This window comes from Poromitra crassiceps, assembly GCF_964638095.1.
Source record: "Poromitra crassiceps genome assembly, chromosome: 22".
Lineage (NCBI taxonomy): Eukaryota > Metazoa > Chordata > Actinopteri > Beryciformes > Melamphaidae > Poromitra > Poromitra crassiceps.
This window is the reverse complement of record NC_139647.1, coordinates 16,974,927-16,993,047: the sequence shown is the minus strand read 5'-3', so window position 1 is coordinate 16,993,047 and position 18,121 is coordinate 16,974,927. Positions and strand designations below refer to the sequence as shown.

At 43.4% G+C, this 18,121-nt stretch overlaps 1 protein-coding gene across 1 annotated transcript in view; it reads left to right on the top strand.

The window, feature by feature from the left end:
• Window positions 1-18,121, top strand: part of kcnh1a (potassium voltage-gated channel, subfamily H (eag-related), member 1a) — a gene marked incomplete at both ends in the record, with an annotated part of 48,293 nt that overhangs the window by 18,706 nt on the left and 11,466 nt on the right. Inside the window, 2 exons of the mRNA XM_083658518.1 lie at window positions 7,035-7,192; window positions 12,500-12,771. Of these exons, the coding sequence (XP_083514644.1) occupies window positions 7,035-7,192; window positions 12,500-12,771 (430 nt within the window). The remainder of the gene's footprint in view (window positions 1-7,034; window positions 7,193-12,499; window positions 12,772-18,121) is intronic.

Genomic DNA, 18,121 nt, shown 5'->3' with positions numbered 1-18,121 from the left:
GGCTCTACCTGTTCAGTTCTGCCCATTAGAAAGGGGACGTTCACAAATGCTACAGTCTTCTGATGTGTGTGTTTGAGTAAATCTAAGAGTCTTCTGATGTGTGTTTTTGAGTAAATCAAAGGTGATTGATCGTCTTAACGTCTTTGCCAGGTTCCCATGTCGGCACCGAGCCTAGTTTTATACTGACAAACTGTTTACCGGTTATTATTCTGTGTATACTGACTATTAAAACATGAATACAGTGTTTGAAAGTGCATCATAAAATGCTTGTTTGTAGATTGGTAGATGTTAGACTCTAATGAGGGGTGTTGCTCAGCTTGAGTCCTACAGTATCTCTGGATCCTGAAATAATTGGGCCTGGTTGAATTGGGCGAAGGCTTTAGTTTGTGATGCAGAGGCTGTGAATCAAGACGGAGGCGACAGAGAGATGAGTGATGGCTTCAGGACAAATTGACTATTGCAGCGACGACTTACGAGAGCTGACAAAAGGATTTGAATCATGGCTAAACATGAGGCGGGATTCAATTTCTTCTTATTTCCAGTTATGGACAGCTCAGAGACAAATTACTGTCTTCTAATCCACTTACGTCTGCTATCTTACTGTATATGGGGGGAGTCCATTATAAGATCCTAAGAAGATTAGATGCTGGAATTCTGTGCGTTCTTGTTGAGTAGTGTGGATGTTCTTGTATGCTGTTGTTCTCTGTGTTTCATTTGCTGTTCAGTTATGAAATTGCACTGCTTCTCCATCCGTTTGTTCCAGGGAGGAGGAGGAGGGGGAAACATCTCCACACAGCAAGCTCCCATATTAACTCGTGTGCTTTGGTGATGAAATTTGAAATGTAATTTACTATTCACAAAATAGCAAAATAATAACGTGTGTGTATCCGCAGCTGTGTCTCTCTGCGGTACAACCGGGAGCTACTTTATCATGCCCAAAATGTTCCTGGAGATCATTGGTTTTCATATTTCCAGCACACACGCACACGCACACACACACACACACACACACACACACACACACACACACATACGTGCGATCATGTGCGCGCACACACACACACACACACACACACACACACACACACACACTCACAGATTAAATGTAGCCTCAGGGCCCTGTGCTCGGCAGTTTTCATTACATCTAGGGGTCATTGTGTGTGTGTGTGAGTGTGTGTGTGTGTGTGTGTGTTAGTGTGTGTGCATTACATGTAGTGCGCTTTCTCAGGGTGTGTGTGTGTGTGTGTCTGTGTGTGTGTGTGTGTGTGTGTGTGTGTGTGTGTGTGTGCATGTGCCTGTAAATGAGAGTACATGTTTCTGTGACAGCACACGTGTGCGTGTGTGTTTGTGTGTGTGTGTGTGTGTGCATGTGCCTGTAAATGAGTACATGTTTTTGTGACAGCACGTGTGTGTGTGTGTGTGTGTGTGTGTAAAATGCTGTGATAGCACTTACAGGGTCCAGCGTGTCACACACATGTGTATGTTCTCTGTGTGTCTGCCCCAGCGAGATGCTGTGCTGCTAATGCTTGTTTGTGGGCAGCGGACTTGTATTTGCAGGGGCAGCATTTTGGTGCATTCTAGTCTTTCAACGTTTCAGCATCATAAATGCTGACAAGTTTCGAGCGGCCGGAGCCAACGTATAGCCAGGGGTCAGGAGGTCAGGAGGTGGGGGAGTGTTTTGGCGTTTAGAGGCAATGTCGTGTTTACTGTACTTTGCAAGCAAGGGGTGAATTGATACTGCATGATACTCCACACACATTATGCTAGATGGGAAACAGTGCAATTATTGTGAGGTTCAAGAGGAGACCGACTGTCATTATGATGGACGATTTACACCCGTCAAAGCTGTGACCTTCCAGCTGCAGAATAGTCTCTCTGTGTGTGTCTCGTCTCCAGGAGAATTCAGTGACTCCAATTTGCACCAAATTGCTTTGAGGCGCTGCATGGCGGGCGGGGACGGGGCTAAATGAGAGCAAGTAAACAATCGTCTGTGTTATTAAAGCAGCACTGACACATCAGCCTCCTACAGACCTTAATGACAGACATGAATAACTTTGACGGCTGTTTTCCCCCCAACAGATTTCCAAATAGGGGAGGGGAAGATCGGTAAATAGAAACGACAGAGGAAGTTATTCTTCTTCTTATCTTAAAGCTCTATGGATCACATCAATTCAAGACTGATTTGACTTCATTTTCTCCCCACATTCAAAATAATCAAAGCATGAGGCCAAAACATCCAAATAGTTGACAGTTTGGCAAAAAAGCTCTTTAGGAGACAAGTGATATAAATAGTCAGTGACAGAGTTTTCAGCGCATGCTCGCTTTTGCATTGGATGCTTTACATTGTAAAGCATTGTAAAGTTATAAAGTTATTTGTCAAGTTTACAAAATGACATGCTTTACAAAATGAAATTTTTTTGTTTTTCGTTTGACGTCTTTATTTAATAACGTTTTCTCATTATGAAGTCATCGCTTACTGATCAAGTGTCTCCTCTCTCACTTCCTGTTTTTTTCTTCTTATTTGTCATCCCTCTTTTCTGTTTGCATGGCCCCGCCCCCTTCCTCTTCTGCCTGTTTTCATGCATGGGACGCGGTGCGAAGAATTGGAACCATCGAGCTGTCACTCAAGTAGGCTTCAGTCTGATCAGAATATGATACTGATCAGAGTATGATACTGATCAGAGTATACTGACCAGAGTACGATACTGATCAATATTCTATTCCAGCAGTTTGACTAACAGCCATTTACCGACTGTTATCTGTACAATGTTTACATCATCTCGGGTATATCTGGATCATCTTGCCTGAACAACAGCCTCATTATAGAAAAAGAAATAGCGGCACACTCATTACCTTTCCTGTGATATTTGTTTACGCACCAACGTTTCACCCTGACAGTGCTTGTTGAAACTGTATCGTGAGTATTGGTGAAATATATTTTCACAGCAAATGTAAGGGTGTGTATTTATTTTTTCCATAGCCTATCATGGCCAGTAGTTTGCACAATAATGAACAATAGCTTCATAATAGCTGCATGACACAACCATGAATATTGATTACATCCTGTCGTTTTTCACCAGAGGGGCCATTTGTGACATACTGCAGCATTGGAACACTGTGGATAAAAGTCATCCAGGGATTGCCATTTTCAACTGAAAACACTCCATGTATTATTAGGAAGGAAGGAAAATGTGTGATGAAGCTGTTTTCAGACATTGTATGCTGTTCATTATATGCAACACCTCCTTCTTTTACACAGCTTTCCATATTCTACTCATGCCCTGTTTTCATATCAGCATATTTTCTTCATTTTGCCCATTTGGTTAACAAAGATATTTTTGGGGGACATCAGAAGTTTAAATTAATGAGGGTTTATTATAATATTGTGATGATTTAAGTTGTTCAACCTGAGAGTAGGGTCAGGGATCATTAAGTTTAATTGATACTAATACCATCTCCAAGACTGCTTAACGATCCGAGTCTTGATCGATACCACATCGATACTTTTCTATTATTTGGTGGAAAGACGAGACAACCATAATCGGTATTGCTTTTATTGCTTCACTGTGAATCTGTGAGTGTTTAATTTCTGAACAGAATGACATTTGCGCTTGGTAAGCAATTCAATTGGATTCATAAACATTATTCGACAATCGATGTATGTTTGTGCAACCATTATTTGAGGTAAATTACATGGCTCTCGTCTCTCGAAACATAACGATAAGGTCAGAACTTATTGATTTTTTCGGTTTTTGAGAAATTATCAATCGATACCAATCAATACCGGGTCTCGATCACCCCCATCCCTACTTAAGAGCCTATTAAGGAGGGCAATACAATAGCAAAAGGTTGCTAGTTATGACTTAGCCTATCGATAAATTATGTCAGGTAAGTGGTAAACAAAGGGTAGAGGCAAGCCTGGTTAAGCCGGAGCAGACTGCTGTTACTCAGTGTTCTGCCTAGTTAAGCCGGAGCCAGACTGGTGTTACTCAGTGTTCTGTCAGTTCAGTTCACACATCTTAAAATGAACAGTTCATGTTCCTTTCTTCATTTTTTTAATGAGCTGCTCGGAGCTATTCTTTTTCAATAGAATCACCAATATTGCAGACAACCTCCAACTGCTTTTTTTTTTCCAGTTGGGAAAACTGGATGCGATGGTTATATTTTAGATACGCTTTAGTTGTAGTGCCACCTTTTGTTGCCACGGTGACACCTACTCTAACATAACTATTGATCATACAAGATTAAGACAAATAATAATGTTACTTTTTATAGGATAGTAGGTAACTCAAGCTCTTATTTGACTAAATAATGACCTCGTTTACAGACTGAATCCTCTGTATTTTAGAAATATTCAATTATATATATATATATATATATACATACATACATACATACATACATACATACATACATACATACATACATATGGGGTAAAAAAAGAAAGAAAAAGTAACTAGTAACCTAACTAGTAATCAAACTAATTACTTTTGAAGAAAGTAATCAGTAAAGTAACTTTTATTACTTTTTTAAGGAGTAATCAGTCATCCGTAACTAATTACATTTCGAAAGTAACTTGCCCGACACTGCGCCCCCCCCACCCCCCAAATTGCGTTGAGAGAGTTTTGCAAAGCGAACTGAGATGCAGAGGCATGATGGCACTGTTAAGTGAATAGAGTTGGGAGCTCAGGTCTGTAAATGGATTTGAGAGGAGCTGAGGGGATCTGGCTCACAGCGAGATCGGCTCAAGTGACAGCAAGTACTGCAGTTGTACTCTGCACACCACAGCACATTAGCAAGATCGATAACCCCCCCCACACAACAGCAGCAGCACCACCCACCACCACAGAGGAGAACTCCTGTACACTCACAAAACAGCAAATCACACCAACTTGTCTGTGATGGCTATTGTCGCTCTGAATCTATCACTGAGCGAGTGGGAGTTTCACTATACAGAACAGCTGAGTAGACATTTTTGCGGTTTATGTGGGTTATGTAACCGCGCTAGGCGTTTTCCTAATTCCATTACATTGCTCAGGAGTGATGTGTGAAATCAGCATGACATTTTTAATTATTATATAATTATCTTTTCTTGTCTTGTTTGTAAGCTTAATTCGATCTTAATTATGCCCGTTAAGGTCGTTAAGATGATGATTCTGAACAAAATGATTCTGGATCATTGCCAATCAAGACTACCTTTAACACTCACCCCAAAAAATAGCTTGGTAATGTAATGTAACTTTCTAAGCTGTAGTACCTATTAAAACATCAACATAACTCAAAATCTGTATATTTTGTGTCCTTTCATGTGTGAGTGTATTGTCAATAAAACATAATTTTTTACTTGTTGCAATTCTTTACCATTGTGGCGGGCTAGAAACATAAACCTGGTCCAAAAATAGTCAGAAGTTTAATAATTTGATCATTTTAAACATTCAGTTTGGTCAAAATCAAAAATCGAAATATCCAAAAACACGTTGTGGCGTCTCAGAAAGCGTAAATGTAATGTTTTGAGGTTGGTGTGTAAATGTTTCTGTAAGAAAAGCAGACCAAAAAGCTCTCTTTCTGTGCCATTTGATAATCATTCATAAAATAGCAGATGAGGGGGCGGGGCTGTAAAACCCCTCCAATAAAATAAGTTAATTATTTACATCATCTACTTGTGATCATGTCTCACATATTTAATATCCATATTGATTATATAATAAAGTAGATGAACCCCTTGTGCATTCTACAGTACCATTATTTTAACTTGGATTCATCAACAGCTCATATTGGTTCTTTACGATGCTTTTCAACGGGCTTTTGTAGCTGTTCTTCAACATGACATCAGCACTGATAACGTGGCTTATATCGATAGATGCATAGAATGATGTAATGTGGCTTATATCGATAGATGCATAGAGTGATGTAATGTGGCTTACATTGATAGATGAATAGATTTTTTTTGATTAATATTTGACTTGTAGGTCAGCAGGCAAGTAGAAAAGGAGAGGGGTGTGTCATTTCACCATACCTTATGTTGACAATGGGCTTTGTTCAGTGCTAATTATCAGAATCAGAATCAGAAAGACTTATCAATAATAACAAGGATGATCATTTTGAATGAAAGTTGAAACAAATACGATCAAAAACAAGACACACATTTTTGTGAAATATTTGCTGTTAAACTATTGTCACCTCATACTATTATAGTGATTAACTGTACCATAAGGGATACGGCAGGGATACTCAACTTGCTTTGCCCGGGGGCCACTTTCGTGAAATGATAGAAGGCCAGGGGCCAGTTAATAAACAAACAATATACGTTTTTCTGTAGCGGATTGTAGGTTTTTGGGGTGTCAGCCGGAGTTTAGTCCGACAATGTTGTGCACACCGGATAGTTAGTTAGGTTAAGTTAGGTTAAGTACATACATAAGTGCCTGGGTAGCAAGCAGACGGCGGTATTTGACAATTTAGCAGCTAAATCATAGATTATTGAAAGATATTCCATATTCCAGACTGAAATGCTATAACAGAAGTGGAGTATTGGCCAGAATGACATGAACATTTGGACAATTTTTTGGCAATTCCATTGCGGGCCACACAGGGGGCGCCCGCAAGTTGAGTATCACTGGGATAAGGGCTACTACTACATGTTTGTTTCATTCCTATTAAGCAAAAAGAAAAATAGAAGAAAAAAGGGAACTATAATCTTTATCATATTGGAACTTTCAATCCTTCAGATGAAGAACTACCCTGTGGGATTCGTTCCCTCCTTGCACCGTTTTAATGTGTGCTAAATAAACTAAAACTAAACTATGTCAGTCTTTTTTCTTTTCTTTTTTACATGACCAGTTTTCAGATGGACTTTCAGATGTTGTGTAACATTCTCTTCAAATGATATGAACTGACAGCACAACTTACAAATCAAAATGGAAGTGGATATGAATATGATTCTTTGTGTAAAGGCTTGACGTCTTATCTGCTGTTGATGACAAGGCCACTATATTGTTTCTGACATCTCTGTCTCTCCCCTCTTGTCTCTCTTTCAGGGCATCAGCAGTCTGTTCAGCTCACTCAAGGTGGTCCGGCTGCTCCGTTTGGGTCGGGTCGCACGTAAACTGGACCACTACATCGAGTACGGGGCGGCTGTGCTGGTCCTGCTGGTGTGTGTTTTTGGACTGGCCGCTCACTGGCTAGCCTGCATTTGGTACGGTTCATGTCATGACATTTTGGGGTCATCCCTATGTTCCCCGGGTTCTATATTCCCCGGGTTCTATATTCCCCGTTTTTCAGCAAAAGGGTTCTTTGGGTTAGGGTTAGGGTTAGGGTTAGGGTTAGGGTTAACCCTAACCCTCTTAGTGAAAAGCGGGGAACATAGAACCCGGGGAACATAGAACCCGGGGAACATAGACATGATCCCATCATTTTCTTATTCGTTTAAATGAGATTTTTTTTTAAATATAAGTTGGCATTCACCAAACAGGCCCCACACCCATTCCCTTTCTTACTGGGCGTTCACACCGGATGCAAATTTGCAAATGCGCACGGCGAGATGACACACTAAGTCAATGCAAACACGTGAGCAGACGCCGTTTCGCGACACAAACAGACAGACTTCACAAGGCGAAAATAATATCAGCCCCGCCGTCGCAGCTGGTAATAACTAGGTTTTCATCTTAGAGTTGAGGAGGGAGATGGCAGAGAGCGTATTCAGGAGTGTTTGTGTCTGTTGGTTTTAATTGGTGGAAGTGTGAGGAGGGTACCAGATGGCAGAAACCGAAACCGCTTATGTAAAAAGGATGGGAACAATCAGCGTTCTGCTTTTTTGTAGAACTTTTGTTGTCGTTGTAAAGAGCACGCAGCGTTTCCAGTTATTTTGCTGCAGACATGAACGCCCTTATTGAGTCATTTCTGTGTTTTACCTTGAGAGATTGATACCAGCAGAGAAAGTGAGCACAGACGCAACTAGAGGCCACTCGGCACAGTGCATACCGGCAGTGTTGGGCAAGTTACTTTCAAAATGTAATATACTACATATTACTAGTTACTTTCATTTGAAAGTAATAAGTTACTTTACAATATTACTTTCTGTGTAGAGTAACTCGTTACTTGTTACACTACTTTTGCATTACTTTTACCAAAACAACAGCAGCAGCAGAATGAAATCGCTGCCCCGGAACCATCCCGAAAAATTATTTCAACCGCCTTGAAGTCAGTGTAAACAATCCTAAATTCTAAATGTTATTCTTTTCCTTTGTTATTGTCATCTATAGTGGTTATTTGCATAAAAACACCCAGTTTGATTAGGAAATGATTGTATCTTTTTTAAATATGTGCTTTGATTTAATAAAATGTAACTCAATTTGTAACTTGAGTTACTTGAGAAAGTAACTGGTATAATATTACTGAAATCCTATATGTAATAAGTTATATTACTGAGTTACTGCTAAAAGTAATATATTACATGTAATATGTTACTTTTGTAATGAGTTACCCCCAACACTGCATACCGCCGCCGGCGCCAACATTTCCTCAAACGTTTGTGGTGTTACCTGAATCCGTTTTGGGGCACCTTTTTTGTGACTGGCCACGCCCATTGCCATCTTGGCCAGTGGGCGTGGAAAGTGAATTAGTTCTATGGTGGCCCATGACCTACTTTTGTACAAAGTTTCTGGCAAATCTGTTCAGTATTTTTTTAAATATCCTGCCGACAATCAAACAGAAAAACAGGGGGCGAAAACATGACCTGGTGAACTCTGTTGGTGGAGGTAATAAAAGAGGGATCAAACATTGTCATCAGGGTCCTGTCAATCTAGAGACAAAAGAGAAGCTGCTGGCCTTTCGGCTACTCTCAAATGTCAGTTTATTGTCGAATACCTAGTCTCTCTCTCTCTCAATTCAATTCAATTCAATTCAAAAGGCTTTATTGGCATGGAGAACATAAGTTTACATTGCCAAAGCAAGAGTGCAACAAAACAAAAAGTAACACAATTATAACCGAAAGGTTAGCACAAAACTATTGTAGCGTTCCAGGTAATCCAGGTATTACCTGTAATGTGATGTGCAATAGAAGTGTCTAGATTGTACCTAGGAACTAATGTGTGTGGGTGTGTTCCTAGGGGAAATGGGGTATATAGAGCCAGCGGCCGTGGGCCGGATGTCAGTTTAGCTATGGAGCGAGCTGAGACGGTTGCTGTGTGTAGAGCTAGCGGTGTGAAGCTAGCTGCTAGGAGCTAAAGGAGCCTGTGAATAAAGACCCTGTACCAACTACAACTCTCCGGTTCCTTGGCGTATCACCGATATGCTACATTGGTGTCAGCAAGTGAAGCGGTAGCGCCTCTGATTCGGTCGAGAGGGGAGAGAGTGAGGAGGAACGGCGGAGGAAAAGTTGGAGATCAAAGGCTCGAGCGACCTAGCGGTAGCAAGCTAGCTGTGTGAGCTAGCTGCTACGAGCGCCACGTGTGATGGTGCGCTTAGAAGAATGCCTGTCGGCGAACGGGAGAAAAGAGGAGCTGACGACGGAGATCAGCTCGATGCTGGCGGGCATGGAAGCCCGTGTGTTGAAAGAAGTCAGACGGCTGGTGGAAGAGACTCCTGCCTGGGCAGTAGAGGTGATGCGGACGCTGCGAGAAGTCATGCAGCGGGTGGATTTGATGAGCGCAGAGGGAGCGCGGTGTGGAGAACGGCCGGAGGAACCACAAAATAGACTGTGTTGGAGCTGTGGAGAACCGGGCCACGTGGCGAGGTGGTGCCGAGGCGGTTCCGGGAGACGGACCGGGTATGCGGGACAACGACATGGACAGCAGGGAGCCTGCTGGGCATGCGGCGCGATCGGACATTTAGCCAGATAATGTCAAGAAGCTGTCGGGGACTGGAGAACAGCGGGAGAGGAGAGACGTGCAGGCGGCGGACAGGTGAGGCTTTGTTGGACTTGCCAGTCGCCTGAACATTTAGCTAGAGACTGCACTAAGGGTGTGGGCGCTGGAAGAGACACACAGCCGGGGGAGCAGCCGGAGCAACAGGCAGAGGAGCCGCGGAGTAGCGGAGCAGTGGAGCAGCCTGAGCTACAAGCAGCGGAGCAACGGGGCAGTACAGAGCCGATTGTTCTGGGCAGGAGAGTGACTGTTGAGCCCGCCCAGGCTAGCTGCTCTGCATACCAGCCGGTAGAGGGGGACATCATCATCAGCGACGAGACCATCAGGAGAGCGGGGATCTTTTTGAACAGCCAGAGGGAAGTGAGCGACATCATCTGCAGAGCTGTTACAGTCGGGGGAGCGGCACTCGTGTCCCCGGGGGAGCGAGAGGGGTCAAGGCCGGAGGAGACGGCCCAACCAAGCCGCTACACAGCCCCCACGGCTGCACTGCAGAAAGCCGAGGTGGAGATCGACGCCGATGGTGTTCGCCCTGCTGTCCTCAACACGCCGCCCCCTGGGGGAGCGGGACGGGAGGACGAGCGAGTGCAAGAGGTGGACCTGACAGACGAGGACATAGACGCCATCATGGATGTCGACGAGGAGGAGTGGAAACGCAGACAGATGGAGGACGCGGAGATCGGTCCGGTGTACGGGTGGGTAGCGGCCGGACGCCGGCCCCCTGTGGAGGAGATTCGCACGTGTTCCGGTGCCACGAGAGGACTGTGGAACATGTTTTCGGACCTGCAACTGGGTGGAGATGGGGTTTTAGAGAGAAAGTGGCACGGGAAGAGCGGGAACCAGTGGGTTGTACCCAGCTACCTGCGGGGGTTGGTGCTACGGGGGACTCACGGGGGCTGCGGCTGGAAGGGTCATTTCGGGCCTGAAGTGACACTCCGCCGGGTTCGTGAACTTTACTACTGGGGCAAACACAAGGAGGATGTGCGGGACTACTGCCTTCGCTGTGTTGACTGTAATGTGCTTCAGGTGGGACAGAAGCTTTGAAAGGGGGGATGGAAATGATGGTGGTTTAAATGAATGTGTAAAGAAGAAAAGAGAAATAAGGTAAATGTTGGGGTTATTGTCGAACTGAAATGATATGTGGGTTGAATTGAAAATGAGTGTAAAGAAAAGAAGGGGAAAACGTAAATGGGTTTGAGTTAAATTGAAATGTGTGTAAAAAGAGAATTGAAATGTGGGTTGAATTGGAAGGAATGAAAAGAAATGCAAATGGTGGTGGTGGAACGAAAATTAAGAAGTGTGCTGAAATAATAAGAGACAAATTGTGGGAATACAAAATGTTGTGGGGTGGTGTGTTTTGGTACAGGGGGATATGTGTGGGTTGTGGGTGTCAACGTGGGCGTTGAGAAATGTTGGGTGAGGAGTATGTAGCGTTCCAGGTAATCCAGGTATTACCTGTAATGTGATGTGCAATAGAAGTGTCTAGATTGTACCTAGGAACTAATGTGTGTGGGTGTGTTCCTAGGGGAAACGGGGTATATAGAGCCAGCGGCCGTGGGCCGGATGTCAGTCTAGCTATGGAGCGAGCTGAGACGGTTGCTGTGTGTAGAGCTAGCGGTGTGAAGCTAGCTGCTAGGAGCTAAAGGAGCCTGTGAATAAAGACCCTGTACCAACTACAACTCTCCGTTCCTTGGCGTATCAGCGATACGTTACACTATAATAGTAACGATAATAACAATAATATAAACTATAATGTTAGCCTGTTATAATACAGAGATATGTAAACATTTCGGTCTTGCAAACAAATATGTACATAGGCTAGGTGACAAAGTTTAAAAGTTTAAAAATAGGATAAAAGGAGTTGAAGATATCTGTACAGTATGTGTCTATGTACAAGATGTGCAGAGGGCGGACCCTAAGCTTTAGAGTGGTTGTGTCCCATTTATCCTTTTCCTGTCACAACAGTCCTCTCTATCTCTCTCTCTCTCTCTCTCTCTCTCTCTCTCCATGCCAGCACCATGCTTTAGTCTCTCTCTCCCTCTCCATGCCAGCACCATGCTTTAGTAGTAGGGTAGGATATGTCAACATACTTGTCTTAATATGAATTAACAAACAAACAAAAAAAAATCAAGAAAATGTTTGTCCTCATTAATATGTAGATTCATGCAGCACACGCATTCACGCGCTCCCAAATCTAATCAGATCATCTGCTCTACCCATCATCTATTGTTCTTGATGTATTGTGTTCACAACAATGTGTCTACACACACACACACGCACACACACACACACACACACACACACACACACACACACACACACACACACACACACACACACACACACACACACACACACACACACACACACACACACACACACACCTGTGTTTTCCATGGTAAACACATAAACACATAAAACACATAAAAATAAGATACATTTGCCCATACTATCTGGTACTATCTGTCCTTTATATATGTCCTTTTATGTTTCCATCATATTTATAACGAGTGACACAAATTCAATATAAGTACTGTAACTGTCACAGGAAGTGTCAACACAATAGGAAGTAATTGGTTGACCCCTGGCGTTGGAACACGAGGTTAATAATTCACCTTTGCCTCCCTCTCGGGGCACATCAGGTACAGCATCGGCGATTACGAGGTGATCAACGAAGAAACCAACATCGTGCGGGAGGACAGCTGGCTCTACCAGCTGGCCGTGACGGTGGGGACGCCGTACCGCTTCAACGCCACCGGCTCGGGGAGGTGGGAGGGCGGGCCCAACAAGGACTCGGTCTACATCACTTCCCTGTACTTCACCATGACCAGCCTGACCAGCATCGGCTTCGGAAACATCGCCCCCACCACGGACGGGGAGAAGATCTTCGCCGTCGCCATGATGATGATCGGATGTGAGTGTTGGGGGTGTTTTTTTCCCCTTCCAACTAATGCAGCAGGGGAAACACAATGATATGATGCATGATACATGAAGGAGTTTTAACTATGCTCTTTAAAGCCACAAGCAGCGCGGTCGTTGAGGTAGTGAATTATGGAGCAGCCATATAGGTGTTCCAGAAAATAGAACTGAGCTTAGCAATATTTCCACCTCCCGTGCAACCTAGAATATAACTGCTGAGTTTCAACATAAGTTGGTGCCAGTCCAGAACTATTGATTTAATCATAAACATATAATGTATATCTCCTCTGTAGCACTGTGACTATAGCAATGAATTTACCTGTTGCCATCGATGAGTTTGCCTCTAAACTGTATTATTTATTATAGAGTGGCATGTGAATTGTTGTATCTCGAGAGTAGCAGCGCCAGGATCCATAGTTTGCCAGCAGAACATCAGTTGGGCCCACTGGCCAAGACGATAACGCGAGGTTTATGTGCCAAAAATGACACCACTACAAATTCACCACTAGGCTTACCTGAATTTACCTGGGGGGGGGGGGGGACGCGGCATTAACATGACAGCACCAAAGCAGGGAGAGAGAGAGAGGGAATAAAACTAAACTAAAACGTAAACATCTCAACCCGACCTGTGCACAAACATACGCCACTGTCAGATACAAGAGCCACCTCAAATCACGCTGTAGCTTTATATTATATTATATTCACAACATCAGAGCCACTGTCAGACACAAGAGCCACCTCAAATCACACTGTAGCTTTATATTATATTATATTCACAACATCAGAGCCACTGTCAGATACAAGAGCCACCTCAAATCAAACTGTAGCTTTATATTATATTATATTCACAACATCAGAGCCACTGTCAGATACAAGAGCCACCTCAAATCACGCTGTAGCTTTATATTATATTATATTCACAACATCAGAGCCACTGTCAGATACAAGAGCCACCTCAAATCACACTGTAGCTTTATATTATATTATATTCACAACATCAGAGCCACTGTCAGATACAAGAGCCACCTCAAATCAAACTGTAGCATTATATTATATTATATTCACAACATCAGAGCCACTGTCAGACACAAGAGCCACCTCAAATCAAACTGTAGCATTATATTATATTATATTCACAACATCAGAGCCACTGTCAGATACAAGAGCCACCTCAAATCACACTGTAGCATTATATTATATTATATTCACAACATCAGAGCCACTGTATACAAGAGCCACCTCAAATCACACTGTAGCTTTATATTATATTCACAACATCAGAGCCAACAACAGAACTGCATAACAGCCCACTGGGGCACAGCTGCTAAATAATCAGACACACACACACACACACACACACACACACACACACACACACACACACACACACACACACACACACACACCTAGACAACACACACATCTAGACAAAACATCCTTGCACACAAACAATAATAGATGCACAAACAATGGGAAATATCCTAATGACAAATGTATCTAGTCTGAATCTATGGATAAAGGAAACAGCGCCTCCTCATGCACACACACAGAGACACACACACACACACACACACACACACACACACACACACACACACACACACACACACACACACACACACACACACACACACACACACACACACACACACACACACACACACACACAGAGACACACACACAGAGACAGAGACAGAGACACACACACACACACACACACACACACACACACACACACACACACACACACACACACACACACGGGCATGTCTGCCAGATGCAGACACACATAATCAGCAGAGCATACCCAACAATAACTCAACAAGAAAAGCAAATAAATGGTGGAGCGATTCTCGGGAAGCTTCTGAATCCATACTGCTCGTCCAGCGTTAATCCAAGTCTTTCAAAGCCCCGGCATGCCAAGTTGACTTGAACACACGTCATTTGTCCAGAGACTGTATAAAAGTTTTGACATTTACCCCATGTTTTTAGCCTAGCTCCCAGCCAGCCACGCCCATGTTAGCACGCATCCCGGTCCAACAAGGCCCATTCAATTCATTGGATCACATGCGGATAACGCGGTGCCTAGAACCCCACACACACACACACACACACACACACACACACGGGGCGAAAGTTGCTCATTGGATGAGCAGCTTTGAGCCTGTGTGTGTCTTCTGATTGGATGGGCCTGGGCCCACTTAGGCCCCCCCGTGCTGCCGTGGCAGGGCTGTATTTTGATGAGAATGATTGGACAGTTGATAATGGATGTGTCACAGTGCCACAGTCCTTACTTGATTTGACACATTTGATAATTCTGTGAATTTGACAAATTCAAAACTTGGCAAGAAATAAAAAATAAATTTTCAGCCTCATTGAGGTATAACAAGTTTGGAAGTGTCTCTCACTTAGCTGCATCAGTGCCCATTGTACATTGTCTTGGGGTATCATTGGTATATAAATGGGAGCTGGGGCTCTGTCTGTCTGTCTGTCCCACTGATGATGACATCATCAGTGATGTCATAAAAATCCCGCTGATGACATCATCAGTGATGTCATAAATTCAAATCTCACTCTAAACACATGTTTGTGTCATGTTTTGTAGTAGACTGTGTCAGTCTCTTTCAGTCCCACCAAACATGTCGTCCCGTCAGTCCACACACTAACACAGTGAAATGAATGAGTGAGATACTGGGAAGTCTGTTCCGTCACATCACTCACACAGGCTTCCAGTGTGTCTAATGCATGAAAACATCACCAGGTTCACCACAGCTGGTGAGTCACAAGTTGCTCCATATACAGTATAGTGCCTTCAAACAGCTTCTGGGGAGGAGCAGCAGCAGCAGGAGGAGGAGGATCTTCAGAAGAAGCTGGAGTAGGGCAAGTTTAGTGGGGCAACAGATATGACAGCTTGCCAGCAGTTTTTAAGCAGGTAACGGTGCAATTTCTGTTTCGTTAACAAAATGCACATCAAATAATATCAATGTTTGGGGGAGGGTGAAAAGGGGGTGGTGACAAATAATAGTATGAATAAATAAATGCCTAAAAAAGACAAGAATCCAAAGCCATGTTATTGTCTTTTTTTTACGGATTGGCCCTTTAAAGAGTAAAAATGTGTCACACAACTCGTGTTCACGGTTAAATAAAAATTAGCAGGTGTTGCTGTAAATAACAAACAGCCAATTCTGACTGAGTTTTGAAACCTGACCCACTGGGATGGGGGAGAAAAATATCTAAAATGTTGAGAAAAGAGAGAGTTCAGGTTTGCACGGTGCGTTCCAGAGATCAAACGTATATAAGGATCTGCTGCTTGTGTGGATCATAATACAGCGAACGCACTGCCGTTATGAGTGGCTGTCTGGCTGCATGTGGAGAACAGCAGCTCTAAGCAATAACTGACACCACCCGATCAATTTAGCCCAGCACTCTCTCTCTCTCTCTCCCTGCAATCACTCTTCACCCTACACTGTAGTCTCCCCGCCAATAACCTCAAACCCTGTGAGAGCATCACAGTCAGTCCCCCCCCCTGCTCAGTTTGGGCATTCGCTTTATCAATAAAGCTCTCGAGGTTCACTTGCAAACTCTGCCGCAGACTCATCTCTGTCTAAATCATCTTGAAACCTATATTATATAAACCTATATTTCTACAACCTCAGGATTCGCTCAGTGATGCAAACGACTTTAATGTAAGTCCATGACTGTTCTCTATGAAATATGGATGCGCTGATCCGGTTCTATTTTTACCGTCAGCTGTGGATCGGTGTTGGCAGTAGAAGATCACAGCGTGACGCGGCATTGGGGGGTGGGACAGGGGGGGGGCTATACATATACTGTGTCCTGTTGCTATAGCAACTGCCGGCCTGGGGCGTAAGTTTCTGACAACTGTCTTTTAACTATACCTCAAACAAGCCAGCTGTTCAGATGCCAGGCATACACAACACACCGCAATCAAGTTCCATTAAGCCAGTGAGGGATGTTAGGAGGAACTATATGAAATGCCATTAGACTCCATAGAGACCAGCGAGTGGAGGTTCGTTAGTTTGCAGCTACAGTGTTTCTCTCGCTATCAGAGAAGTGTCAGAGCTCGCCATCTGTGCTCAAGCCTGAGATAGCTATCATCCCAAAACCTCTGACAACAACTTCAAAAGAAGACGATCGTTAAATAATTTCTGAGATGTGAAATATGAGCTCTTCATTTTTTTTCTGTCATTTTGTAACACAAATTTCCAGCATTGAGAGAAGGTGTTGTGTGAGAACGATGTGGAAGCCAGACATGATTTCTCTTTAGGTGCTGTGGGAATATGGAACATACTGCGCCGCTCGATAACACTGCGGTACCACTACTTAAGCAACGGCGATGAAAGGATTAAAGTTATGGTTATCTTTGCCCTCAAGGAGTTTGTTCGCTTTTTTTAATTAGAATGATTCCCTGTGCAGTTGTCCCTGCACTTTGATTATGTACTGTAAAATAAACAAACAAACAAACACACACACGTAAAGTACACACACACACACACACACACACACACACACACACACACACACACGTAAAGTACACACACACACACACAGACACACACACACACACACACACACACACACACACACGCGGTGGCTTTCTGTCACCATCTGAGGATAATTGAAAAGTGTGGTTGGCATGTCTCCTCTCCGTCCCTTCTAGCAGGGCTAATTAGGTCTTCACTGCCAAGAGAACACTACACACACACACACACACACACACACACACACACACACACACACACACACAGCAGACATCTGATGTCTTTGATCCGTACACACTCCAGCTGTTGCAACCTTCCGTTCCAACCACCTTCGCTATCAGCTGCTATACTTGGACGGACGTTTTTTTCTTCTTTTTTTTTAAATCTTATATCACCAGGCAAGTTCAGAAAAGAGACATTCGTGAAGAGAAATTTGCACCAAACAATCATGTAGCGCATCATGTCTCTGGAGATTGACCTTATTTTTCTTCTCCCTTATTTTTTGGTTTATTCTTTCACCTTCTGTCACTGTCCAGACCAATGTTGTGTCTGAGCTGTCATGCTCTTGTTTTTGTTTGTTAAAATCAGAAAAACCAAATAAAAATATTATTATAAAAAGAAAAGAAAAGAGACATTCGTAATTAGCAGGGTGTAGCTTCATGGGGAGGGGAGGGATGGTTATTGGTTACACTCACACACACTCTCACACACACACACACACACACACACTCTCACAACTACTGTACATACAGATCCTTTCCAAAAAATGAGAATATCATGGAAATACCATGGATGACCGTGGGCTTCAGCGGATTGTCAAGCAAAGACGATTCAAAAATTTGG